Source organism: Mirounga angustirostris, unplaced genomic scaffold, assembly GCF_029215605.1.
Source record: "Mirounga angustirostris isolate CCGP_5_RB_7025 unplaced genomic scaffold, mMirAng1.0.hap1 SCAF_17, whole genome shotgun sequence".
Taxonomy (NCBI): domain Eukaryota; kingdom Metazoa; phylum Chordata; class Mammalia; order Carnivora; family Phocidae; genus Mirounga; species Mirounga angustirostris.
In genome coordinates this window covers 47341898-47369786 of record NW_026991725.1, presented here as the reverse complement: position 1 = coordinate 47369786, position 27889 = coordinate 47341898, and the positions used below count along the sequence as shown (strand labels likewise).

The window sequence follows — 27889 nt, the reverse complement described above, 5'->3', positions numbered from 1 at the left end:
GGTATGCCTGCCCCCCAGTTAAGCACTCCCCGTGACACGCTTTTGGCCAAAATTAGTAAACTTTATTTAAACTTCAAAAAATAAAATAACAGACAAAAGGCAGCTTTAGCTTTGTTCTTCCCGAGGATCAGATATAATGACCCAGAGCAGGAACTACCCCTAAGAAGTTAAAATACCCTTTACCCCCAATCAAGCCACAGGCAAGGAGGGAGCCTCGATTTGGGGACAGGCCTGGGGCGGGTGGGGTAGGAAGGAGAACACCACAGCCAGGCGAGTGGCTTCTGAGACAGCACGAGTGGAGAATAAGACAAGAAGCCCCAGCGGAAACGGGACCAGAACGTCAACGAGGAACTTTGTCACAGGCGCTATGTACAAGGGAGGTGGGCTGGGGGCCTGCGCCCCACAAGGGCACCACCCGGGCTGCCCCACGCCTCGCGCACCCTCAGTTCTCCTCATCACTGTCGTCGGGGCTGATGGCCGGACTGGTGAGGCTGTAGGTGGGGCTGGTGGGGGAATAGCCCGGGGAAGTGGGGGAGTAGGTAGAGCCTTTGGGGGAGGTGGGCGAGTAGGTGGGGCTGGTGGGCGAGTACTTGGGGGAGGTGGGCGAGTAGGTGGGGCTGGTGGGCGAGTACTTGGGAGAGGTTGGGGTATAGACGGGAGAGGTTGGCGAATAAGTAGGAGATGTTGGGGAGTATTTTGGGGTGGTGGGTGAGTAGGTGGGGCTGGTGGGCGAGTACTTGGGGGAGGTGGGTGAGTATTTCGGGCTGGTGGGGGAGTACTTGGGGGAGGTCGGGGTGTACTCTGGGGAGCTGGGGCTGTAGGAGGGACTGGTGGGGGTGTACTTCGGCGAGGTTGGGCTGTAGCTGGGGGAGCTGGGGCTGTAGCTGGGGGAGCTCGGGGTATAGGTTGGAGACTGTGGTGTGTATCGTGGGCTTGACGGGGAGTAGCTTGGCGAGGTTGGGGAGTAGCTGGGCGAAGTTGGAGAGTAACTTGGAGAGGTCGGGCTATAGTTGGGGCTCGTGGGCGTGTAGTTGGGACTAGTTGGGGAGTAGCTGGGTGATGTCGGGCTATAACTGGGTGACGTCGGGGTGTAATTGGGACTGGTTGGAGAATAGTTAGGGCTGGTTGGTGAGTAGCTCGGGGACGTCGGGGAGTAGCTCGGGGACGTGGGGGAGTAGCTCGGGGACGTGGGAGAGTAGCTGGGGGATGTGGGAGAATAGCTGGGGGATGTGGGCGAGTAGCTGGGAGAGGTTGGGGAGTAGCTGGGAGAGGTGGGAGAGTAGCTGGGAGAGGTCGGGGAGTAACTGGGAGAGGTGGGCGAGTAGCTCGGGGAAGTTGGAGAGTAGCTGGGAGAGGTCGGGGAGTAGCTGGGTGAGGTCGGGGAGTAGCTGGGCGAGGTCGGGGAGTAGCTGGGAGAAGTCGGGGAGTAGCTAGGTGACGTGGGACTATAGTTGGGACTAGTTGGAGAGTAGGACGGAGAGGTGGGGGAGTAGGAGGGCGAGGTGGGGGAGTAAGAGGGACTCTGAGGCGTATAGCCCCCAGGGGAGCGAGGCTCATAGGCAGGTGAGGTCGGGGAGTAGCTGGGAGACATCGCACCACCTGCGGGGAAGAAGCCAAAAGGAGTTAAGTGGCGGAAAGTCACCCGAAGGGAGGATCGGGGAGGAAAAAACTTGGCCCCGACCGGCAGGGACAGCTCACCTGGTGAGGGGATGTACGGGCTGGAGGGGCCGGGGGAGCCCGGGGAGCCCGGCGTGGGGGACCAGGCAGGCGAGTACCCGGGGCTGAAGCCACTGGCGTCGGAGGCGGCGCTGGGGGAGAAGCCGGCTGCCCCCGGGGTCATTCCGCTCCCTGTCAGGGGAGAGAGACGGGAGTCCAGGGCAGAGCTGGAGCCCAACCCCGTCCGCAGAGCCACCCGGCCTCCCACGCTCCGACCTGGCGCCGCTTCAGCCCCGCAGCTCACCCGCCCTCGGCGACCCGGGGGGCCCTGTTCCCGGGGCGTCACTCACCAACACTGGGGGACCAGGCGCCATACGCCGGAGTTGCGCCCTGGTTCCAGGGCGTCATGGCCGGAGAAATCCCTCCCATGGGACTGGGCGCCGAGCCGAAGAACATGCCGGTAGCTGTGGAGAAGCAGGGGGGCTCCTGAGCACCGCACCGCGGGCCGACCCCCCCCCCCGCACCCCCGCAGGTCTGGGCAGCGGAGGCCCTGCTACTCACGTCCGGCGGCCCCCAAGCCGGGGATGTTGGTGGGGATCTCCATGCCGTACTTGCACTTCTCCGCGTCGAGCAGCAGGTCGAAGCAGCCGGTGCCGGCTGGGGCGAGCTGGCCCAGCATGATGTTCTCCGACACCCCCTTCATGGGGTCGCTCTCTCCGTGGGCGGCCGCTTCCATCAGCACGTCCACCTGGACGACCGGACGGGCGGGGGGCCCGTGAGACGCCTCCACACCCCAAGCTCCGATGGGGCAAGGGCGGCGGCCAGGCCAGCGCCCACCTTCACTGCCGCACCCCTTCTTCCTGCAGCGCTCCCTCGTCCTGCCCCCTCTCCTGCCACCCTGCCCGGGGCCGTCCTTACCGTCTCCTCAAAGGAGCACTTCATGAGAGGGCCGGTATCCTGGCGGTTGACCCCATGTCGGGTGATGGCCATCAAGTGGCCGCGACAGGTCATGGTGTCACAGAGCAGAGCCAAGTGGCGGTAATTGACGTAGGAGCCGTCAAAGGAGATGACGTGGTACAGTTCCCGCTCCAGAGCCTTCCGCACAGCTTCGATGCCCAGCACCTGGCATGGCCGGGGGCAGGGGGGGGTCAGAGTCGGGGCAGCCCACGGCCAACGGTGGACTCGGGCTTGGACAAATCCAAGTGAGCAAATGCCGAGAGCAAGCACGGGGGCCACTGCTTGCCGGACACCCGGGGATCGGGAAGAGAGCGGGGCAGGGGGGCTCCAGGGGCTCACCGTGAAGATCTCCACGATGTCGTTGGACGTGGTGCGCACAGGGTCCACGTCCTTCTCGCTCAGCACCCGCATCAGGCTCACACCGTCCGTCTCCAGGATCCACTCCTGCAGGGCCTTGAACTCCCCGTCCTCCGTGATAATGATCTTCTTCTTGTTATCTGTCTGCGGCAGGTGCATATACACCTGCAGGGGAGGGGCGTGAGCTCGGGTGGGGGTGGGGACTGGGGCGGCGGGGTGGGGGGGGGGACAGGGGCGGCGAGGGAGGGGTGTGAGCTCGGGCAGGGGGGATGGGGCGGCGGGGGGGCTGCATCGCAGAGGAGTGGGCAGGCTGACCTTGCTGATCTGCTCGATGCCCTGCAGGGTCATATCGGTCAGCATGTTGGACTCGATGCAGCGCAGGAAAACGTCGTCATCCATCTTGTCCACCACCTCCTCCTCCTGCAGAGAGCGAGGCCAGAGTCCTAGAACCCTCCTCTCTTCCCAGGCTCACCCCGAACCACAGCCTCCCCAGGGACCGAAGAGTCAACTCAGGCCCCAGGCTCTGCCCTCCTTGGTTCCCCTGACGTGACTTTTTATCACGTTTTGGCGATCCTGAGAAAAACCTAAGGGGACACCCACACCCCACCACCCCAACGCAATTGCGGTGTGTGCGCTTGTCCGCTCCAAGGGCCGTGCCGGCGCCTGCGGCCCCCCCAGCTCACCCCGGCCCAGGCCGCCACTTCGGCCCCACCAGGCTCGTGGGAGGGGCTGTCCCCTGCTCCCTCAAGACCCGACACGATTTCCAGATCTACTCTCCGAGGTTCACCAGCGAGCTCCGCGTTTTCGTTATTCGTGCCCAGGCACCCCATCTCCTCTCTCAGGAGCCGTGCCCAGGCGTGAGGTCACCGGTCCAGCCCCATCTCGGGGCCTGCGGCTGTCACCCACCTTCCGCAGGATGCGCCAACTCTGCCCTCCACCCTCAGGCGGGAGCCTCACGGGGGGAGGGCCCAGGGCCTCCCCCACTTCAACACCACCCATTGGGTCTACATGGCTGCTACCTCAGTTTTCAAACGTTTTTGCTGCTACAAGTCTTGGAAATCACGGCCAGCCTCCACGACAAGGCTGCTTTCGCTCTAACGCCCCTGGTCGCGAACAAGGTTTCCTAGCGTCCTACCGCCGGCTATCAGTCTCCTCTCGGGTCCCCTTTACCTCTTGCATCTTGTTTTCGTCGCTGTTCATGATGCGGATCCGGAGCACCAGCTTCTCGGCGTTATCGTCGTTAAAGATGCAGTTCAAGTCGTCGCCGAAACCTGGCGGGGAGAAGGGGTCGTGAGAACGAACGCGACAGGACTCTCTTCTGGCTTCCCCTCCTCCTCCCAGAACTCTCTTGAAGGAGGGGAGCAGGGAGAAGGGAAAGGGAGCAGAGAGGAAGCGCAGGACGGCCAGAGGCAGAGCAGGCCCACGGAAGCGGGGAGGGTGGGTGGCTCACTGGGGACTGGCAGGCGGTGACAGGACAGACTGGGAGCTCGGGCAGGACTCCGGAGCTGGGCCCTCCCGCCCCTACCAGCATTGATCTTCTCGGCAATCTGCTCCATGGTCAGCTTCCGGTCAGTCATGTGCTTCCGGTCCAGCTCCACCCGCAGAAGCCAGGGGGAGATCCGGGCCACGTCAAAGTCAGGCATCTCGTAGTAGACATTCACCCACTCCTGATCCTCTGCCACCACCGTGCTCTGGGGGTTGGGGTCATAGTAGATGGCGGTGTTGGCGGTCACCTTCCTCAACGTCGTATGTTCCAGACGGCACAGAATGTCCTGGGACAAAGAGGGATTGGGGACACAGGCATGTGGGTGGCTCTAAAAGCCCTTCCAAACCCTCCTGTAGAGAGCATGCATTCAAGGGCGAGGCTCTCCTCCTCTTCCTCCCGCCAGGAGGCCCAGCCGCGCAGCCCCACCTTGGCTCTCTCAGCATCTCGAGCGGACTGGCCCAGCAGGAAGACAGTAAGCGAAGGTGTCTTCGGCTTCTTGGAGATGTTGATGAGCTCCTTGAGGCGGGGCACCCCCAGGGTCACATTCTTGGCAGACACACCGGCATAATGAAAGGTGTTCAAGGTCATCTGGGTGGCAGGCTCTCCAAGGGACTGTGCGGCCAGGGCGCCCACCATCTCCCCGGGATGGGCCTGCAGAGTAAGAGCCGGCATCAGAAAAAGCGAGCGCCTCCCTTCTGGCGACTGAGGACGAGGTGCAGCCGGGGCGGCGACACCGGTGTTGGGACGAGTCGGACTCGTGCGCCCCTTCCTCTGCCTCAGTTTACACTCACGTTGGCACGTGCCGTGCCGCACGCCCGGAAGGAGGCACTCGGCCGTCTGGAATCCTAGCTTCTACAGTGTGCTAAAGCTCAGGCTGAACTCTCACGTCGCCTCGGTGCTCCAGGTGGGGGGAGCTCCCCGAAGTTTATTTTCACTGAGGCTGCGACCACATGCCATCAAATCTAACTTTCCACGAGAGTCCTGCGGAGGCTACGTGGCCTCCGCAGGCGGGCACTGCGGTCTCCTTATGGCTTGGCACCTCGTTACTTTTACCACAGAACATTCCTCTGTGCGGCTTTGGCAGTCTTGTTTACTCATCCATCAGCGGACGGATGTTTGGCTGTTTCCACGGCTTGGCCATTACGAACGACGGGGCCGTGGACGTCTGTGTGCTGGGTTTTCCTTGCACACGCCTTCCAGTCTCAGGCATATTCCTAGGAGTGGATCTGCTGGTTCAAACGGTACCTCTGTCTACTCTTAAGAGGAACAGCGGGCCGTGACCCCCGGGGACCCCCCAGTGGCCGCACCACCCGCAACAGTGGCCCAGGAGTGTCCACTGCTCCGTGGCATTGCCCACAGCCTCTTTCCATCCTACACTCGAGGGCCACGAAGCGGTAGCTCACTGGGGCTTCAGCTCCATTTCCTGGGCAGCCAATGATGCTGAGCGTCTTTTCTCATGTGTTTACTGGTCACTTTCGTATATTTTGGGGGGAAATGTCTACTCAAGCCCTTAGACGGCCCTCTTTTTAAAAGTTGCTGACTCGCAGCAGTCCATGTATCCTTCACACGTGCGATGATCTGCAAATCTTTCCTCCCTTTCTGGCTTTCCTCACTCTCTCGCTGGTATCCTCTGAAGCACAAGTTTTTACTTCGGATGAAGCCTGATCTGTCTTGTTTTGTGCTCTTCAGCGCACGCCTTTGGTGTCCTACTGAAGACTCCACCATCTTATCAAAGGTTATGACGATTTACCCTTATGTTTTCTTCTAGAACCTTTTACAGCTTGAGCTTTTATATTTAGGTCTCTAACGCATTTTGAAATAATTTTTCCATACAATAGGAATCCAACTTCAATCTTTTGCATGTGGATGTCTAGTTGTCCCAGCACTATTATTTTTTAAAGATTTGAGAGAAAGAGAGACACTGAGCACGCGCAGGGCTAAGGGCAGAAGAGAATCTCAAGCAGACCCTCCTGCTGAGCGCGGAGACCAACGTGGGGTTTGAGCTTATAACCCATGAGACCATGACCTGAGCCGAAACCAGGAGTTGGATGCTTAACGGACTGAGCCACCCAGGTGCCCCCCAGCACCATTGCTGAAAACACTTATTTTCCCTTGTTCGATCGACTTGGCATCCTTGTCAGAAATATAATGACTGTAAACATGAGGGTTTAATTTCCAAGCCATCGACTCAAGTTCCATTCATCCTACGTGAGCACCACGCTATCTCGAGAACTGAAGCTCTACACGGAGTTCTGAAATCGGGGAGTGTGAGTCCTCTAATCTTGTTCTTCTTCAAAACTCTCTGGCTATTCCAGGTCCCGTGTTTCCATATGAATTTTATAATCAGCTTATAAATTTCTGCATAAAAAGGGAGCTGGGATTTGACAGGGACAGTGTTGGGTCTGTAGGTCACTTCGGATTATCACCATTTAGCAACACAAATCTTGTAATCTGTGAACACAGGATGTCCTTCCACTCATTTAAGCCTTCTTTCTTTCAGTCGTAGTCTGTAGCGTTCCCTAATGCATTATTTATTTTACAAAACTGGATTTACATCACACGTATTCAAGGCCATGCCTATAATCACAATGCTTCTCTCTTCCCGCTATCCTGTAAAAATCTCACTTCAACACAGTGATGGTCTATCCTAGTATCTCTAAACCTCTTTCCTGCTCACTCCAATTCCTTACCTCCACCTAAATTGGAATTCAGCACACAGCAGGCACTTTAAGAAAATAAAGAATGACCCTCCTATCTCATATCCCAGCCACGCGGCTTCTTTCCAGTACGACTGCCCGTCCTGGAGTAGTCAACCCATCTCTCCAAGGCCCAGTGTTTGTGTCTGCGACATGGGCACAACCTGCTCGGGTCGTCTCGAGCCCGCCAGGGAATGAAGGAGCATGAAGCCCCACGCACAGGACCCGGCACAGCGTGGCCCCTCCGTGAGCGAGAGCCATGACCAGGCGATGGTAGACAGAGGCAGGCTGTGCTCAGAGCCCAGGCAAGTTGACAGGTCAAAGGACAAAAGCAAGGCTGAGATGAGAACACCACTCACAATGGCCTGGTTGAACTTGGACTCGATCTCTCCGAGCAGCCAGTCGAAGGCCTCCCCGCTGAGCCGGAACTCCTCGGCCATGCGGCGGGAGCACAGCGTGGAACGCAGGTGGATGTTGAAGAGAAGCGTGGCGTTCTCCTGAGCTTGCCGGCTCAGGGGGTCATCCCCATTCACAATCACCAGCTTCTTGCTCAATTCCTTGACTCCTGCGGGCCAGAGGAGGTCAAGAGATGGTAGACAGGGCCCAGCTCACTCCGGTCCCCCAGCCTGGCCCGGGGGTCCCCGAGAAGCTACTCACCCTCTACGACCTTGATGGGGTGCAGGTCGGAGGGCAGGCGGGGGTTGATGTGGAAGATTTTCTGAGCGTTCCAGATCATGCGCAGCAGGTTACAGGGGAGCACCACCTGAGGAGGGGCAGCAGGGAGGGGGGCCACGAGTCGGGCACAGCCACGCACGGGCAGCAGCTCCCCGGCCCCGCCTTCCCGCCCACACGCACCTTGCTGTCGCCAGTTGGGAAGATGACCCTGAGCACCTCCCGGTCCTCACGCATCCGCTCAAATTCCCGCTCCAGCTCATTCTGAATGTGCGCGTTGCTCAGCACGTCCTTCACCAGGTCCTCCTGCAGAGTGCGCCGCAGGGCCCTCTCGTTGGTGTAGTCGAAGCGGAACCTGCAGGCGGCAGGAGCGGAGGAGTGTCAAGGGGCAGGTGGCCATGCTCCCTGAGCTGCATGGCTTGCAGAACCGGGCTTTGAAGCCAAGCGTCTGGGGCAGAGAAATTCAAGGCCTAGGCCCCAGGACTGCCAACAGGACGTGAGCTCGGGCTGCCCCGCCTGAGCTTGCTCATACCGTCATCGGGGAGAGGGTGGGCTGGGTCTCAGGTCTCCCCCCCTCCCCACCATGCAGCTGCTATCCCCAAGATCGGGAAAGGGCCCTAAAAGGTAAGGGTGACTGCCAGGCACGCTGTGGGCGAGCGGTCTCTCTGCATGCAGGGCGGGGACGCCTAGGAAGCTGGTCGTGAGCCCCAGGGGCGAGAACCACCCACTGCAGCCTCCTCACTTCTTCTCAAAAGCCTTGTTGGATGGCTTCAGAGTAGCCAGGTTCTGGAACTCGACGCTCTCGCCGGCCAGGCCATCCTCGCCATAGCGTAGCTGCACCACCTGGTTGATGGAGTTGCGCACGGTGGCGTCGTATTTCACCATCACCGACTCCATGGACTTGATGAGCCGCCGCTGGATGTACCCTACGAGAAGAAGGGGACCGGGTGTGGGCCCGAGGGCAGAAAGAGGACGCCGACGCGCAAAGAGCCTGATCTCAGGACAAGCCTCGCCAGCCGCTCCGGGGCCTTCACCCAACCTGAACCTCAGAAGAGACAGCTAGCAGCCCCCTGGCCCGAGGCCGCCGCGTGAAAGCCACGCCCACCACCAGCTGGAACCAGGGCCTAGGAGAGTCCCCCAGGAACCAGCCCCCAGGGGACAGGTCGCCAGAGAGACCTCGAGGCCCTGTCCCTGCACCAGGGAGCGCTAGCCCAGCTTCTGAGCTTCAGCTGCTATTCTTTCCACGAGAGACAAAATCACCGGCCTGGGAACGGGAGGCTTTAGCCCAAGAACCCCCACTGCCACCCTGGGGGCCCCGAAGGCCTCACCAGTCTCGGCAGTCTTGACAGCCGTGTCGATGAGGCCCTCGCGACCCCCCATGGCGTGGAAGAAGAACTCGGTGGGCGTGAGGCCGGCCAGGTAGGAGTTCTCCACAAAGCCTCGGCTCTCGGGCCCGTAGTCGTCCTTGATGAAGTGAGGCAGGGTCCGGTGCTTGAATCCAAACGGGATCCGTTTCCCTTCCACGTTCTGCTGCCCGACGACAGCAATGACCTGGGGACCGAAAGGTGGGTGCACCGGACTTCCTTTGCACGAGGAGTCAGCGTTCCCAGCACGCTCCCCCCAGACACCCCTTCCCCCGCGCTCCCGGCCTTCTCTGCCGCCCGCATCTGGAAGGACCAGGCTCCGCACCTGGGAGATGTTGATCTTGGAGCCTTTGGCCCCGGACACCACCATGGACTTGAAGTTGTTGTACTCAGACAGGGACTTCTGAGCAGAGGAACCAGTCTTGTCTCGGGCGTCGTTGAGAATACGGTTCACCTGGTTCTCAAAGGTCTGCCGCAGAGTGTTCCCCGGGGTGGGCTCCAGCTCGTTGTTATGAGCCTTCTCGATGACCTGGGTGCAAGGGAGGCGGCAGCGCTCGGGGCCTGTTCTGCTCCCCCTTCCCTCACACCTGCTCTGCTGTCGCCGACGTTCCCTTCAACGTCTCCAAGCGCCTGTCACTCAGTCTTGGCCGGGCCTCCCCACTCACCTCTATCACGTCCTGCTTGGCCTTCTTAATGGTGTTCTGAATGTCCTGGTAGGTCTTAGAGTCGGCGATGGAGTCCCCAATGCCAATGGTATGACCTAGGGGAAAGGAGAAGCATCACCAACACCCTCTTTAGGCCCCCCCAAACCCCGGAATGGAACCACAGCCACGAGAGCTGGCGGAGGGATCCCAAATCCAAGGAGGAACAAGCAAAGGACGGGAGAAAACCGCGAACAGTAAGAGGAGGAAGAGTCAGGATTCAAGGAGGGGGCTCACTACAGCCCTCCACTCACCCTCGATGAGAAGCCAGTTGTTAATGACGGTCTGAATATTGGAGTAGAAGAGGCGAGTGACGTCGTGACCCATCTCCAGGTAAGAGATGTGGACCAGCGAGCCAGCCGACGTGCCCAGAGACTTCTTACACAGGATGCCCATGATCAGCTCCCCGTTCTCCACCACCACCTGGGCACAAAGCACCCCACTCGAGGCCCGGGCGGTGGCGCCCCTGTCCAAACCCCGTCCCCACCCAGGCAGAGACCAGGTCCTACCTTGGTGTCCCCGGGAGAGATGTGTTTGTAAGGACCACTATCCTCATCATCGGGATGGGTGCTGTGGGTGCGGATGCAGTTGATGTGGCCTGGTATGATGAGGGAGAAGATCTGTTTGCCCGTCCACAGGGGCCGCGGCTTCAGGATGGCTGGCTGCGGCACCTTCCCGTCCCACGTGGACAGGAACATCAGGAGGTTCATCACCTCCCCCTGCGAGAGGAAGAGCGACACCAGACTTCAGCACTGCAGGCCTCACTGGGGAAGGTCACGGGGCTGCGGGTGGAAGCCGGACTGGGGAGGCAGAGATGCCTGGAAAAGCGTTTCCCAAACTATTAATTAAAAATTCATTATGACCGTGAGACTCTGGGTTTCTCTTCTCTTGAATAAGAAACGTAAGTTACTTTTAATAATTATGAAAAAAGGGGCGCCTGGGTGGCTCAGTCGGTTAAGTGTCTGCCTTGGGCTCAGGTCATGATCCCAGGTTCCTGGGATCGAGCCCCACATCGGGCTCCCTGCTCAGCAGAGAGCCTGCTTCTCCCTCTCTCACTGCCTGTCTGCCTGTGATCTCTCTGTCAAATAAATAAATAAAATCTTTAAACAAAATAATATTATAAAATGAGTAAAGATAAAGGTAGAAAAAAAAACCTGTAATGAAATCATTTTCTGCTGTTCCCCTCTGCCTGCTGTTCCCCTGCTTGTGCTCTCTTTCAAAAAAATAAAATCTTAAAAAAAAAAAAAAAAAGAGGGGCGCCTGGGTGGCTCAGTTGTTAAGCGTCTGCCTTCGGCTCGGGTCATGATCCCAGGGTCCTGGGATCAAGCCCCACATCGGGCTCCCTGCTCCGCGGGAAGCCTGCTTCTCCCTCTCCCTCTCCCACTCCCCCTGCTTGTGTTCCCTCTCTGGCTGTGTCTCTCTCTGTCAAATAAATAAATGAAATCTTTAAAAATAATAATAATAATAATAATAATAATTAAATGGAGAAAAAAACCAAAATAAAATAAAACATTGAATGGGGAGCTAAAACCATAAGCCCTTTTTGGCCGCTGACCTTCCCAACCGCCTCCCTCTCCTGCCTCGCACACAGGTCGGCGTGCGGCAGGTCGAGGCAGACGTTGCAGCTCTTCCTTCCCCGGGCCCCCCCGCCAGGAGCACGCACCCGCTCCAAGAAGACGTCTCTCTTCGTGAATTTGCGCACTGCCGTGAGCGTGTCCTGCACGATACCCATGACAGGGCGGTTGCTCTGGGGGGTGACAATCATGCGCGGCACCATGGCCAGCTCCTGGATCTCCGCCCGCGTCTCCAGAGACTGTGGCAGGTGCAAGTTCATCTCATCCCCGTCAAAGTCAGCATTGTATGGAGTCGTCACACTGCAGGGACCGAGAGGCCGGGCTCAGGGAGCCGCTGCAGGGAGGCATCAGGGAGCCGCCCGGCCGCACCCGCTGCCCTCGGCCCGGACACTGACCTCAGATTTAAGCGAAAAGTGGACCAGGGGAGGATGCGGACTCGGTGCCCCATCATGGACATTTTGTGCAAAGTCGGCTGGCGGTTGAAGATGACGATGTCGCCGTCGCACATGTGCCGTTCCACCTAGGGAGGGAGGCGACAGGCTCGGAGGAGGGGGCTTGCTAAGAAGGAAAGGCCGGTGGGCCTGAAACGCTCTGCAGGTGCAAACAGACCGATGGAAGGGTACGATTTCATGGAGGACACGTATCATCCACCCCTTCGGGCCAGACGTCAGGAGAGGGCGAGGCGCAGCACCCACCGGCCTCAGGGACCTCCGTGGCGGGAGAAAACCCAGAGACTCTGCACGTGAAGCCTTCCGCTCCATTCCTCCCTGGATCTCCCTTCCCTGCCCTGTAAAGCTGGGGTCTGGGTGCTGCCCTTGGGTTAGTGCGACTCCCCCCCCCCCCCGGATGTCCGCGGCCAGCAGCCACAGCTTGCCGAGGACGGCAGTGGCCTTTTAGAGACGCCCCAGGCCTGACCCTAACGGACAGGACAGCTTCAGGGGGCCCCCTGCAGCCGGCCCCCACTCCAGAGCCTCCTGCTCGGGTCAGGGAGAGAGACCCTGGCCTGCTACATGCCTTGTAGCCGGTCTGCAAGTGAAGATCACTGGGCTTGGGGTGGAAACGCAGGTCAATACGATCGCCATTGTCCCGGATGATGTACTTGGCCCCTGGGTACTGGCTGTTTCCCCTGCGCACCAGCTCCTGGAGTCTGGAGAAGGCAGAGGTGCAGTGAGCACACACCTCCCTGGAAGCCCTGTTGCCCTCACCCCAGAGGCCCAGGTGGAAGCGCTCTCAGCCCCGCTCCAAGCCTGTGCCCTCACATACCCACCCCCCCAGGCGGAGCTCCTGAGGCCAAGCCCACCTGTCGATGTTGAAGGGCGTGACGATCTCCGCAAAGGTCATGTTGGCGGCGATGGAGCGGGGCACGCCGACCTGGTCGATGGAGAGGTTGGGGTCGGGGGTGATGACGGTGCGGGCCGAGAAGTCCACCCGCTTGCCCATCAGGTTCCCTCGGACCCGGCCTTCCTTGCCCTTCAGCCGCTGCTTCAGGGACTTGAGGGGGCGTCCAGACTTCTGCATGGCCTGTGAGGAATCACGGGGCGGGGGCACCCCGTGGTCAGCACGGGCCCCTGCTCCAGAGCTCGGAGGCCTCCCACGGGCCCCTAGCCCCCTTCCGCTCCGGCACAGGGCGGGCAGCGTGTGGACTCACGCGGGGCAAGCCGGGCAGCTCATTGTCCACCATGGTGGCCACGTGGAACTGGAGAAGCTTCACATCCTCGGCGATGACGTGGGCCGCCGCGCCGTTCTGCTCATTGCGCCGCAGCTGATTGTTGATCTTCACGATGTCCGCCAGCTTGTGAGTCAGGTCATCCTGCGGCAGGAAGTCCGCACGGTCACAGGCCGGCCACCACTGGGCGATCGGCGCCTCCCTCGTCCTCAGGGCGCCTGCCAAGCAGGCCTGGTCTCTCACCTCCCACGCACGGAAGCACCTCCGTGATCTTCAACTAAGTCAAGGGCCTCCACCAAGGGCACACGGCTGCCAGGTGGCACGGTGACCCAGGCACCCTCGCTCGAGCCCCAGCTCCTGCACGCGTCCACCCACAGCCCAGGGGCTCCCTCCCCTCCGACAGCCAGCCGCCCCGCGCACAGGTGGGGGCCAGGAGCCACTGACCTGGTTGCGGGCAGAGCCCTGCATCACCACAGCAGGCCGCACAGAGAGCGGGGGCACGGGCAGCACGGTGACGATCATCCACTCAGGCCGTGCGTAGCGGGGCTCCATGCCCAGCACGAAACACTCCTCATCGGAGATGCGCTTGAAGATCTCGTGCACTCGCTCAGGACTCAGCAGGATCTTCTTCTCCTGGGAGTCCTCGTTGACGTGCTTCCACTCCGCATACAGCTCCAGACCCGAGCGCCGGATGCGGGGCTGGTACCGCCCGCAGCCGCCATGGCCCTTCAGGAGACAGAGGGGCCGTCAGAGCCTGGAGACTCCGCCCACCCTGCCGCCGGCCCCCGTCCAGCAGTCCCGGTCGGCTACCTTCTCTTTGGTCAGATCCTCGTCGCCCTCCGGCTGCTCCACCCCGAACTTGTTGTCCATCTCCTCCCCGCCCTCGCAGATGTTCTTGCCCTTGCACAGGTCATACACGTGCGTCAGCCGCTTCTTGGGCTGCCCCTTGGACTTGGCCAGGATGTCCTTGATTTTTGGGTTGTTCTGGGGATAGAGCAGAGCAGGGTCAGGCGGCCCGCTCCTCCGTCCCCCCCCCCCCCCAGGAAGGTGCCCCTCCCAGGCCAGGGCCCGCGCCCACTCACAGAATCCACGAGCAGTTTGGAGCAGAAGAAGCAGACGCAGCGCAACACTTTCATCGTCTTCACCAGGAAGCCCACGTGAAACACAGGTTTGGCCAGCTCAATGTGGCCGAAGTGGCCAGGACACTCTGTCATATTTCCTGCGGGGACACACACCGCACACCCTCGTCCCGGCTCGCACCTCAGAGCCCAGGTCCCCAGGGGTCCACCCCCAGGCCTGGGGTTCAAGCACCCAAGCCCCCCCCCCGTGGGGACCCTGTGCCAGGCCCCCAGCACTCACCTGCACAGGTCTGGCAGCGGCCGGTGCGCTCGATCACCCCCTGCCTTGGGTCCATCAGCCCCCCAAGCTTGGGGCGGCCCCCCTCCGTTGTCTCGGGGTATTTGATGCCGCCCTCGGTCACGGACATCCGTTTCTACAGAAACAAAGGCCAGTACCGACTAAACAGGGTTTCCAGCCTCCAGCCTTCACATGCGAAGGCCTCAAGGGGGACAGCACGGGATGGGTCCGCTCTGAGTGCTGGCGCCGAGTACGGGGGGTCCTAGTCCCTGTCCTGAGAGAGGCACTCAGACTTGCGTGTGGCCGACACAGGCCACCTGCCTCTCGGACTCAAACCCACACACCCCTCTGGGTCAATGCCAAATCACTGACATCCACAAGATTTAATCACAAAAAGAAGCAAATTGTTTCAAGGGGGAAAAAAAACCAATGCCTTGCTTCTTCCAAGGCTGAAATCAGGCCCCGACTCTGGTCCCTGGCAGGGACCGGTGCTGCAGCCCGCCAAGACACGCCTGGTCCCCTAGCTTCAGCTCCTCAAGCCCGCCAGTTTGCCCCCATCCTCGTAACCTCCTCCTTCCCGAGGGCCCAGCAGCCCGAGCCCATCCTTGCTTGGATGGAAATCCCGGGGTAAGATGAGGGAGGCAGGTGCTGGAGCAGAAGGGCGCCCCAGCGCCCCAGGACATGGAGGCAGAACTGAAGGTGGAATCCAGTCTGCATCCAGACTTGAGGGACCCCCTGGGGGAGGGAGCGGGAGACCGAGGAGCTCAGAAGCAGGTATGGGCGAGACGTGGGCTGAGGAAACCTTTAGTTTTCGCACTGGAAACCAAGGACTTTGGCATTAGCTGGGTCTGACCCACTAAACGTCCAGGGGGAAGAACTTAAAACTTAATAAAAGCTCCTACCGGTGTGTCACCTTCGTGCTGGGCGCCAACTGCACTCCGTGCACCTTGTTTCTCTAAGCCGATCCACTCACCTTCTAGGAATGAGGTCCTGTCGCTCAGACAGGAGCAACCTGAGTGCGTGAAGTGACCTGTCCAAGGCCTCCACCTCGGGGAGCCAGCAGGACTCAAACCCAACCCTCTCTGGGCCCCACACACATCCGTCCTGCTGTTCTTAGCTGCAGCGCAGACACAACCCGTGCAACCCTGGGACTCGGCTGCTGGGTGCCCGGTGCAGCGCTAGCTGATTCGCCCGCTCTCCACAGCTAATGGATAAAATACGCATCACTGTGCCCATTTCACAGGTGACGACACCAGAGGCCCAAAGACAGGCAGCTAGGAAGGGGCAGAGCCGGGATCGCCAACGCATTGTTTCCACAGCATCACACAAAGGGATGGGAGCTCCAATCTGCACTCCGCAGGGATCCGCCTGCCTCCGCCCCGAAACCACTCCCCACAGACCGAGGAGGAGTAGTGCTCTGCTCTGCCAAATCCTGCAGACCGCCCCAGTGTGAGCCCGCCCCAGTGTGAACCCGTGGGCCTGAGACACACGGCGGACGGGCCACTGCACCGAAGCTCCGCCCTTCCACGCTATCTCCTCCTCGGCTCCTCTGCCTCCGTCTGCTCCCAGAGTCCACTGCGCCCCTGGGCTTCAGCTCATCCACACCCTGGAGGCAGCTCGCCGGCTGTCCCCTGATGCTCACTCTCTATCCCGAAGATGCCCGAATCTTTGCCTCCAGGCCTTCCCTTTCTTCTGAACTTTGGATTCACGTATTACACTATCTACTGAATCAAGGGACACCTGGGTGGCTCAGCTGACTGAGCGTCTGCCTTCAGCTCAGGTAGTGATCTCAGGGTCCTGGGATGGAGCCCTGCATCGGGCTCCCTGCTAGGCGGGGAGTGTGCTTCTCCCTCTGTCACTCCCCCTGCTTGTGCTCTCTCTCTCTGACAAATAAACCCGTTAACTGAGCATGGGCTGGAGCCAGAGACCTCCGGTCTGCAATTCCGGTTCTATCACATACGAACTGTGTAACTTCGTGTACCTGCTTAAGGCCAGGACATGACAGGTGCTCAGGAACAACACCTACCCAATCCATCATCCACCCAACCCCCGGCACTGGCTGTTTGCACCTCCTCAACAGTCTCTGAGCCTTGCCCGCCCCTCTTCTCCATGCCTCCAACCACTGCCTCAGGCCAGGCCTTTCCTCGGGGGTTCACATCAGGGCGCTCCTTGGGTGGCCAGCCTGTCTCTCTCCCATCCATCCACATAGCTGGGGTGCTCTTTCTAAAACGGAAATCTAATCTTCATACCCGCACTCAGAATGACGTCCAAACTCAGGAGGACAGCTTACAGAAGGGGTTTTAGGACGTTTCCACTTTCCTTTCTTTTTCCACACCAGTAACGGAGTCCCCAGTGGTCCCCCATCAGCGGGTCTTCGTATGTGCTCTTAGCTCAGTCTGCAAGGCCCTTCCCGCTAAGGCTAACTGCTGTTTAAAGACTCAGCTCAGGCAGTGCTTCTTCCAGAAAGCGTTTCCAGAGCCTCCTCTGTGCTTCCATAACCCCTCTATCACCACACGTCTCACAGTGCAATGAAATTATCAATTGGGGGTTCTGTCTTCCCCAAAGATTATAAGCATCTCTTGGCAGACAGCATTTCTCTATCGTCCTGGGTCCCATGGCTGCTGCTGAATGTTTGTTAGACTGAACTCAACTGCTTAGGGCCCTTGGCTGCAGGGAAGCGCCTTCAAAGACCTTGGAAAAAAGAGAGAAGGCTGTCCCTGCCAGTCAGGCTGGTAATCCCCCCATAATGGACTGACCAGCCACTGCTGAGTAGAAACCAAATGGTCTATTGATACAAGAGGTTCTGGGCGCCTGGGTGGCTCAGTTGGTTAAGCGACTGCCTTCGGCTCAGGTCATGATCCTGGAGTCCCTGGATCGAGTCCCGCATCGGGCTCCCTGCTCGGCGGGGAGCCTGCTTCTCCCTCTGACCCTCCCCCATCTCGTGCTCTCTCTCTCTGTCTCATTCTCTCTCTCAAGTAAATAAATAAAAATCTTAAAAAAAAAAAAAGAGGTTCTGAACACCCACAAGGCTCATCAGGATGACCTGACGAAGTCTCAGGAAGACAGGGCTGGGGGTGACTGACTTCACAAAACCGGCATCCCATCAGCTGCATCGTGTCTTCTGAAAAACACGAAAGGCTTTGCTCCCCTTGACTGAAACACAGGAAGGCAGAAGCAAGCCTGAATCTGGCTGCCAGAAAGGTCGCTAGAGAGGGAGCTGGGGGAAATCATGCTCAAAACCGTGCACCTCCCTCTGCTCCAAGTCCATGCTCACCAAACCACCCACCTGCTAAGGACTGTTCTGCTTCCAGGTATTGAGATAGGTCGAGGGGCTGTCCTGGAATGTTCTGGACTATCTCCCTACCACAAGGTAACAAACTGTCATTTTGGATTATATACAAACTACGTTAGTCCCCAACCCTTCCTCCAAACACTGGTTCTCACTACCCTCTCGGTAAGGGTTAGGCTCCTAAGGGGGTGGCTGGTCCCAAGGGGTGCCCGAGGCTACAGAACAGAAGCCTGCTGCAAATTCTCAGTAAATACGAGTTCTCTTCAGGGGCACCTGGCTGGCTCAGGGGTGGAGCATGCGACTTGACCTTGGGGTTTGAGTTCAAGCCCCATGCTGGGTGTAGAGATTACTTAAGAATAAAATCTTAAAAAAAAACAAAAACACAAACTGGGGCGCCTGGGTGGCTCAGTCGGTTAAGCATCTGCCTTCGGCTCAGGTCATGATCCCAGGGTCTTGGGATGGAGCCCCACTCGGGCTTCTGGCTCAGCGGGAGCCTGCTTCACCCTCTCCCTCTGCTTCTCCCCCTGCTCACGCTCTCTGTATCTCTGTGTCTCAAATGAATAGAAGCTTAAAAAAAAAACCAAAAAACAAAAAACTCTTGGGGCGCCTGGGTGGCTCAGTCGGTTAAGCGTCTGCCTTCGGCTCAGGTCATGATCCCAGGGTCCTGGGATCGAGCCCCACATCTGGCTCCCTGCTCAGCAGGAAGCCTGCTTCTCCCTCTGCCTCTACCCCTGCTCCTATGCGCACGCGCTCTCTCTCTCTCTCTCTAATAAATAATCAAAAAACACCTCCTTTTTTTCTCTGCCTTTAGAAAAACATACACGGTCCTTGGAACTGGGCTTCAACCCACTCTTACAGATGCAGCCCCACATTCTGCCTCCACCCCCCCACACATTTATGCTCCAGCTGCAAGAGAGCTCTCAAAATTCCTTCACGCACCCCCCTTCCCGGGAAACTTTACATTCTTTAAGTCCCGATTCAAATGTCACCTCTCTGCAATGGCCACGGAGCGCCTCCCAGGGTTCTCAGCCCCACTGCCATTACCTGTTTACTTATCTGTCTCTCCCACTGGATTGCAATCCTTGAGGGCAAGGATCAGGTTTCATTTGGCTTTCTATCAGCGCCTACCACAGCACCAGTAAATACTTGTTGCATGTGCAGGAAACCCCTCCCTTGATTATAAATAATCTGAAGACAAGAATAAGCTTCTGACCCACCGATACAGCACACGTCTATGAGCATATTACTGTTTTAAATCCTTCTTGGAATGAACTGGGGTATAAATAAATAAAATGATGTTTTTCATGGTACACAGTTGTTTTTTGTTTTTTTTTTTAAGATTTTATTTATTTATTTGAGAGAGAGAGAGAGCATGAGAGGGGGGAAGGTCGGGAGGGTCAGAGGGAGAAGCAGACTCCCTGCCGAGCAGGGAGCCCGATGCGGGACTCGATCCAGGGACTCCAGGATCATGACCTGAGCCGAAGGCAGTTGCTTAACCGACTGAGCCACCCAGGCGCCCCTACACAGTTGCTTTTAACGAACAGGGGTCAACCTCTTCAAGTGTCACTGAGCTCTCATCTCTGCTGGCTTTGTACCAGCTTTGCATAAAGCCTGAGCACCAACCCTCCTTGCTTCCTCTCTTCCTCAGGACTCAGCAACTTCCAAACCCACTACAACGGCCAAGGCAACAGCTCCGTCTTGCAGCTAATTCCAAGAGCCCTCAGTACCTCGACACACACCCCTCCCCAAGACTTCTGGAAAACATTCTACTCTTAAATACCGTCTGTTCCACAAGAGGCCCCTCACCCTCCGGTCCTCCTACCCAAAGCGGAACTACCTGTTATTCCCTCAAGACACAGGAGCACTGTATCAACTGCAAGCAATGCAGGGCAAAATCAAAGCCCCCGGTCCCCCTGCACACCGGAGAGGGCCTCTGTTTTGTGAACAGCCAGCCTTCCACATGTTTTATAAAATGCAACCACCTTTCTATTTTTACACGAACAGGGTCTCACTCTGCATTCTGGTAACTTATTTCTCAGAACCCTGAACTTCATCAGGTCACAGGGCTCTTAGTCACCACGTCAGCAACTTTCGCAGCACTCCCTGGGCCCAAAGAGACCCACTTAGTAAGTACCCAGGGCCAGGGCGCCTGGGTGGCTCAGTCATTAAGCATCTGCCTTTGGCTCAGGTCATGGTCCCGGGGTCCTGGGATCGAGCCCCGCATCGGGCTCCCTGCTCCACGGGAAGCCTGCTTCTCCCTCTCCCACTCCCCCTGCTTGTGTTCCCTCTCTCACTATGTCTCTCTCTGTCAAATAAATAAATAAAATCTTAAAAAAAAAAAAAAATTAAAAGAAAAAAGTACCCAGGCCCAAACAACTTAATAAATACCTATGTCCTACCAACTTCATAGCCATTTAAAAAAACACACATAAATGGAGAAAGATTCCAATATATTAAAAAAAATTTTTTTTAAATTTCCCAAATAACAATGATGTACTTCTGACCCGTGTCGGGCCCTGTACAACCTGGCAGATCTTGGGATCAGATTGGACAGCACCACCCTTCTTTCTTGCTCTACGTTGATTTTTTTTTTTTTGGCCTGTATTTGGTAACTGCTAAAAACCCAGCTTCCCCAAGATATGACGTCACTGAAAGGGGTCTGGCGCCATCTAATGTTGAAAGACAACTATCAGGAACTCCTAGTTCCCGGGACATCAGACGCAAAGCCGATCTTCTTGTACTTATCTTGAAAATTTAAAACCTCTCCCTGGGCCCCCGAGAGCTTGCCGCGGTGGCTCAGCACAGTCTGGGAACAGGGGATTTAGTCTGCTGGGAAGATCTTGTTCTAGTCCAAGAACACACCCCGAGTTAGCTCCATAGAATTCCTATCAGGAAGTATGTAGGCAATTTATAATTTCAAACAGTATCATTTCCAAACAATGTTGTGATAAAAACCCTTCTACACATATCTTTGTATCCTTTCCAATTACTTCATTCACTCATTAATTTAACTCATTCTCATTACACCACAATTATGTTCCAGGCACACTTTGAGATGCTGAAATTAAGAGGTGAATACAGGGTCCCTGATGAAATTTACATTCTCCTGAGGGAGCAAGAAACAGAAAAACGAATCCTTTCTGAGTGGCAAGCTACGCAGTAAAATAAAGTCAAGACCGGGGTTAGAGGTCACCCTGCTGGCTCAGTCAGAAGAGCATGCAACTGTTGATCTCGGGGTTGTAAGTTCGAGCCCACATGGGGTGCAAAGATTACTTAAAATAAAGACCAGGGGTTAGAGGATGCAGGGGGGACACTATTTAAACAGGGTGGTCAGGAAAGCCGTCTTAACAATATGACATCTGAGCAGGGAATATATGGATGTAAAGGAATAAGCCTGGGTAGGCCTGGGCAATGTTGTTCTAAAGCAGCAGGAACAGTGAATAATAAAGTCCTTGAGGCATGAATGAACTCGGAATGTTGGAAGAACAGGCAGGTCGGTGTGGTTAAAGAAGACCCAAAGGGGAGTTTGGTAATGAGCTGGAGAGGGAGGCGGAGGCCAGATAAGCCAGGACCTCAATACAGTTCAGAGTAAGCAGTCTGGATCCTCCGGAGGGGATTCCATGCAGGGGAGAGACATGATAAAAAGAGCTCCCCAGCTGCTCGGCAAACTGCGGAAGGAACAAGTAGGGGCTAGGGCTACTGCAGTATTCCATGGGAAAGGTGGGACATGTCGGTCCAGATGGAGATGGTCATAAATGGCCGGATTCCAGGCACACTTTGAAAGGCAGAGCTGACAGACTGGCAGATGGGCCAAGTGCAAGTTGTGAGGAGAAGAATCGAAGATGGCTTTTAGGTTTTTGGCCTGAGTTTAAGTGGATGAATGGTATGGCCACTGTGTGCTTGCTGAACCAGACAAGACCTGGGGAAGGGCATGCTCGAGAGCAGAAATTCAGAGTTTTTTAAGAAATTCAGAGTTTTTTATTTAAGGACAAAATTTTAGAACTGGCAATACTGGACCAAAGAATACTCATCAAACGACTGATAAAATTGTCAGACTGTCCTCCAAAAAGGCTCTTCTACCAACAATGTATAAGCATGCCTATTTCCCAATACTTTTGCCAGCAGAGAAAAATCAGATAATCTAAGGAAAAAAACTTTAATTTGCACGTTTTTATTAATAAACTGAGTATTTTTTATTGGCCACTTGTACTACTTCTGTGAGCAGCTTATTTATATCCTTTATCTATTTGTCTAGCAGGTGTGTGCTTTTCTTACTGATTTTTAAGTGTTCCTTGTATATTAAGGAACCTAGCCTTGACTATCACAGTGCAAATACTGTTTCCCAATCTGTTTTTTAGATGTCCATTGTGCCTCTGATAAAGAGAAGTGGCTCTTATTTTTATATAGTGAAATGTGCCCTGCTCTTCCTTGTACATAAAATGCTGGGGCATCTGACAGTCAGAGGGGCACGTGGCTCTTGATCTCGGTGTTGTGAGTTCGGGCCCCATGTTATGGTATAGAGATTAAAAAAGAAAAAAATGCTTGGCTCAGTGCCTAGCACATGACAGGCACTCAGTAAAATTTACCTGTAATTCATTCATTACCATGAAGCGGTTCTGCCCCTGGAATCAGACTCCCAAGCCGCCTCTATTTTGCTGGTGCTTTCCAGTTTTGCTTTTTAGATTTAAAGCTTAACTCCACCCAGAATTTATTCTTTGTATGCTGTGAGCTTACGAGGTTCTAACTCCTGACATAACTTTCACGCAGCTGTGCCTTATCCTCCAGCAAAACTGTCTCCATCCACAAAGATGGCCATTCAACACCATTCTCTCCAGCCACCTGGCTCCCTCCAGTTCACTCCACCGAGGAGTCCAAGTCACCAACAGCTCCCCCAGAACCACCCTCCTCTCTGATCTCTCCCACTCTCTTCCTTAGCCCCCCCCCCTTGCAATCAGCTCTTCACAGGGCAACCGAAGTACTAGTAATTTGTGTGTGTGTGTGTTTTTTAATGTAAACTTGATGTCACTCTTTGGCTTGTAATTCTCCCAAGGCTTCCTATTAAAAACAGAATTAAACTCAGATTCCTTACCATGATTTACAACATCCCCCCGGGGCCTGCCCAGTCTCATGCTTCTCCAGCCCATTTCGACGACTCTCCTCACCCGCCTAAACCCCAGTCACACTGGCACTTCTTCCAGCCCCTGGGACACACCAAGCTCATGGCTCTCTCAAGCCCTTTGCACCTGCTGTTTCCTCTGTCCGAAAAGCTCTTGTTCTAGGATCTGTGGCCCAGAGCACTGGCTGCCTCCTCTTCATCCAGGTAACGTCACCTCCCCAGAGGGGGCTTCATGGACCCTGACACCGCCCCGCCCACAGGAGCCTCACACCTCGGTAGCTCCTCTTCGCTCCATTCAGAGCACTTGCCATAACTGAGGCAGGGTCCTCCTGCGTCTCGTCCAGCTCTGCAACCCTAGCGCCTGTCGTGTCTACCACACAGCAGGCGTCCAGCGAGTAGTGGTGGACGGGGAGGGGGGGATAAGGCCCTGGGGCCCCGCTTCGCATCCGCGCTTCCAAAGCGCCCCCCTTGCCCGGCGCCGGTGCCCCGACCTCCCCCCACCCCGGCTGCGGCCCGGACACAGCGCCGAGCTCGCTCACACGCTCGCGACACTCGGCTCCCGCGGCCCGTCACCCTGGCCGCCAGCGTCGGGCCCCGCCGGCGCCGCGGCAGGGAGCAGAGGGCGGGCAGGGCCGCTTACCAGTTCATCCGGACTGAGGACTCCGAACTGCACGCGCTTGATGGTGCGCAGCGGGCATGCGCTGTCCCCGGAGGGGGGGCCGCCCCCGTGCATCGCGGAGGCCGGCGCGCTGCGCAGGCGCAAACCTCTCTACAAAAACCCTGCGCCGCCGCCGCCTAGGCGCTCAGACCCCGTCGGGGCGGCCACCGGGAAGGACCTCCCCGAGCTGGGAGGAAAAAGCCGGAGGAGGGAAAGGTGGGGGAGGGAAGGAGGCGGGGAAGTGAGAAAGGAGCGAAAGGAGCTCTCCTCCCCCTTTCCGGAGATTTTTCGTCTCCCAAAAAGGAAAAAAAAGAAGGGGGGGGGGAAGGAAAAGGTTTCGGGGGGAGGAAGAAGAAAAAGGGTAGCGAATAAATAAGTAACCAGACTCCTGAACGGCAGAGGGTACGGCAGTTTGTCTCCCCCCCTTCCGGGAGCCGCCTTCTTCTCCAACCGTCCCGGCCGCGCTCTCGGCGCTTCTGAGGAGCGAACCGGCCGAATGACGCCCTTTATAGATTCGCCCCTGCATCCCCGCCCCTTCCTTTCCCGCCCTCCCTTGCGCTACGGGGTCGCCTGCGCCGGCCTGCACGGAGCGCGCGCTCGAGCCGTTGGTCGGCCCTCCCCGGCGCCCTGGTTGGACGACCTTTGGAAGTGACGCGGGGGAGGGGAACGTGTTTGACCCCGCTGCCTCCCCTCTCTGCTCCCTCCCGCCCTGAGACTTAAGGTTCGGAGGACCGAGGGGAAAGACAGGCCGCTTTTATTCTGGTTTGGACCGTGCTTTCGTCTTCCACAAAAGTCTCCCTTTAATATTCCCCCCCCTCCCTCCGCTGGAAAATGGTCTGTTCTGCGAATCGGTAATGAAGGAGGCGGGGCCGGCCGGATCCTCCCAAGAGGGTTCCCGGAGGGGGGAGCGCTGGGGGCCGTCCTTGGTCATGAATATGCAGTAACCACGCTGAATATGCATGAGCCGATCAAGATGGCGAGGCGAATCGCGGGTCCGGAAGTAGCTGATATTTGTCGAGCGGCCTCCTGGGACGGGTGGGCATCTGCGGGCCTCCAAGGGAGCGCTGTACGGAGCTCGGGCCCTCGAGCCCCGGCCCGAGCCGCTCGAAGAGGCCTCCGCTCGGGGAGCCTTCTCCGGAAGGAGGCTGGCCACACTGTCCGGGAGAGATCACGGGACCGCGACAATCCAGGAAAAGCAGATTAGCCATGGGCGGGACGCAGAAGTCCTGGGGGATTCAGAGCCAAGGCGTCTGAACGCTGGGAGATCCTACCCCCTTCTAGAATATTTCAGAAACGAGATTGGCGGGGGGAGGGGGCAGGGATCCCAAGGGATTCTCCAATGAGAGCGGAGTAGGACTTTCACTGTCCTTCCAAAGCAGAGATGACACCAAGGCACAGCCAGGTTCAGAGTGATCCTTGTTTGATGTCAATGTCACGTCACCACCGGGGGGCGGGGGGGGGGCATAACCATGAGCAAAGGAAACCGGCTCTCAGGAGAAGAAAGGCGCACTCCCTTACCCCCCGCTGCTCGCTCTGTCCGTTCGCCTGAAAGCCGCCCGAACACTCCAGCCCCAATGCTCTTCTCTCTGCTGCTGAGGGAGAAATCCTCCCCATGGCTCATGGCCCGCCTGCCTCTCAGCTCCTTTGGTTTGCTCCTCAGACCTTACTTACCCTGCAGTTATGCCCTGATCCCCAAGCCCCAGCCTAGACTCCTCATGTCTTGGTCCCCACGCTTGTTCCAGGTCTTCTAGGCAGAGTCCCTCTCCACCCCTGACTCCAAGGAGTGTCCCTCTCCCATATCAGCTCTTTTCCGGTCACCTCTTCTCCCATGTTTGTATTCCAGTCTCTCCTTGTCCTTCTATTTCCCCCTGCCCCCCCAACCCCCAGGCTCTCCAGTTCGATCTCACTCCTCCACCTGCCCTTCCCTCTCACAGCTGAGGTTCTGGGCGGTGATGATGGCGATGCTGCCCAACACCACCCCTGCCCCCATGATGTCGGAAGGCGCCACGGTCTCATAGAGCACGTAATACTGCAGCATCAGGGCCACCACCACCTCGGAGTGCAGGACGGCGCACACCAGGGCGGGGTGGGCCTTCGTGACTGCATAGCTCACACACACAAAGGAGACCAGGGCGAGGATCCCCACGGCCCCCACACAGCTCCAGCTCAGAGGATCATTGGGCAGCACAGGGGTCTGCAGTACAAAGAGGCCTGGCACAGAGCCCACCAGCCCCACCAAGCCAAACAGGAAGGCAACTGTCGGTAGGCAAGAGGGGAAGTCCAGGGAGCGATAGACCAGGAGCCCCAGCGACAGTGCCAGGCCGCCCAGGAACGCGAGCACATAGCCCAGGGCGGTGTAGAGGCCCGTGGTCCCCTCCTGCAGTGTCCCTAGTCCGGGTCCCACAATGATGATTAGTCCCAGGGTGCTGCCCAACAGACCACACCAGTCATAGCCGCTGAGCCCCTGACTCTCGAGGCAGAGGGCAAGGAGAGCAGAGCAGACGGTGGAAGAACCTTTGCGGACCGTGGCCGCGTTGCCAGCAGGCACCACCTGAACTGCACTGTAGGCGCATCCGATGCTGAGGACGTTGAGCAGGGCGTGGAGGCAGGCCCGGGCCCGGACATCGGGAGGTCCCAACAGTGGGTCACCACGCAGTTTCAGTAGTAGGGCAATGGGAAGGTGGAAGAGACACCGACAGATGAGCAGCTCCAGCGAGGGTAAGTGGGAAGCCTGGTAAGCCATACGGGAGAAGGGGCCCACAAAGCCAGCCGGCAGGCCCCCACCCAGCAGGGCCACGAGCAGGCCCTTGGTGGCATCGGAGGGCCGGCAGCGCTGGTGCGAGGGGAGGCTGGGTGGAGTGGAGGGCGGCGATGGCTGGGTGAAGTCAGGCAGGTTGAAGTAGGGGTGACTGCCAGCCTGTGAGGGAGAAAGGAGCTGGGGCATTAGGGCAGCCGCGGGCCCAGGGGCCCCGGGGGGAGGGCGAATGCCAGGCTGGGGTCTGGGACCTCGTGGGACAGTAACAGGGGTGGGGGGGGGGGCAGGCTGTCTTGCTGCGGAGAACCCTCAGGAGCTAGAAAGGGCCTGAAACTGGATGAGGGGGGTACAGTCTGGGCCTTGGGCCTCTAAAGCAGGAAGCAGGGGGTGAGCGGTCTTGGCGCATCGTGTTTCTCTGGGTGAGCTGTTCCGTGGAGAAGAAAAAGAGGACCCAAGCGTGCTCTGTTGGTTTGGGGAAGGGGAGGCAGCCTCAGATGCTGGGCGTCTGTGTGATGTCACGGGTTCCGGGGACATCTGGGTACACCATTGTGAGTTTCATTTGTGGGTGTCTCCAGGACAGCTGGGAAAGTTGTAGGGGAAGAGACAAAAGGGAGCGGCCAGGAGCTACGGGGAAGGGGGCTATGCCTCCCTGACCCCCACACTCACCATCTTTCCTTGGACTTCCTCCTCTACTCCTGGCTCAGGGGGCCTGGGCCCTTCGGAGCTCCAGCCCTTGTGACCTGGTTGGAGTGGGAGTGGGGTTCTTCCCTGGAACCTTCCTGAGGTGGGGGTGGGAGGTTCTTCCCTGGAACCTTCCTGAGGTGGGGGTGGGCCTAGTTTCTCATTGTTTCCAAGCCGGCTGGCTCTTTATGTCTGTCTCTCTGGCTCTAAAGTTTGTCTCATTCTCTCTCTCTTTTTTTTTTTTCTTCTTTGTGAGTAGCTCTGTGATGAGACTTCTTTGGCTTTGTATTACTTTGTTTACGTAGGTCTCACCTTGTTTCAGAAAGGTTTTGCGGGAAGGAGCTCTGAGGGGCTGGCCGCTGTGTCTCCTGAGTTCTGAATTTTTGACCGCCAGGGAGGAGTCTCTGGGACTGTCCCTCTGGAGTTTCAGGAATGTGTGTTTCTTCTGTGTGCTTCCACCTGGTGTTTTGTTGGTGGTGTCCCGGGAGGTGCACACCAAGGCCTCTGCATTTATGCACAAGTATACCGATGTGGATATTTCTGCCGGTGGGGACAAAATACCAAGCTGCGTGTTCATCTGCACCGGTAGTCATTTCTGTAGGGCTCCGGCCTGCCCGGCCCGCAGCCTGGCGGGGGGCCCTGCGCATTTCTGGGGAGGGGGTTGGGCATGTGCGTGTGTCCAGGGCTGCCCCCGTGAGTGTGCTGAGCCTGGGTCTGCGGGTCCCGCTGGGCCGGACTGTGAGCCTGCCATGTTGTGTGTCTGCGGAGAGGGTGTGCGTGCTCTGGGCGCTGTGCCCCGCCGAGTGAAGGGCGTGCAGGGGGCGGGGGGCGTCCCTTGCCCGCGACTGGGTGGTCGCGCGGGCCTGCGGGGGTGCCGCGGCCAGGCCCGCGCCCGCTCGGTGTCC

General features: G+C 57.8%; 2 protein-coding genes across 2 annotated transcripts; both read right to left on the bottom strand.

Annotated features, from left to right (window-relative positions):
* Positions 1-21: 21 nt before the first annotated feature.
* POLR2A (RNA polymerase II subunit A) lies at positions 22-24020 on the bottom strand. Its single transcript, XM_045889940.3, has 29 exons — positions 23531-24020; positions 14489-14621; positions 14212-14348; positions 13940-14113; positions 13574-13855; positions 13112-13273; positions 12764-12984; positions 12478-12610; positions 11859-11983; positions 11553-11763; positions 10399-10608; positions 10144-10312; positions 9854-9948; positions 9514-9717; positions 9153-9375; positions 8567-8750; positions 8008-8179; positions 7810-7915; positions 7512-7717; positions 4883-5107; positions 4496-4742; positions 4141-4241; positions 3286-3390; positions 2953-3135; positions 2575-2778; positions 2218-2404; positions 2007-2120; positions 1699-1848; positions 22-1599 (listed from the first exon to the last, which is right to left on the bottom strand). Exons 1-29 carry the CDS (start codon positions 23621-23623, stop codon positions 443-445), a joined length of 5913 nt encoding a protein of 1970 aa, XP_045745896.1. The 5' UTR covers positions 23624-24020; the 3' UTR covers positions 22-442.
* Positions 24021-24200: 180 nt separating this feature from the next.
* Positions 24201-27098, bottom strand: SLC35G6 (solute carrier family 35 member G6). Its single transcript, XM_064582626.1, has 2 exons — positions 26970-27098; positions 24201-26465 (listed from the first exon to the last, which is right to left on the bottom strand). The coding sequence occupies exons 1-2, from the start codon at positions 26970-26972 to the stop codon at positions 25452-25454; spliced, it is 1017 nt and encodes a 338-aa protein (XP_064438696.1). The 5' UTR covers positions 26973-27098; the 3' UTR covers positions 24201-25451.
* Between the last annotated feature and the right edge of the window lie 791 nt (positions 27099-27889).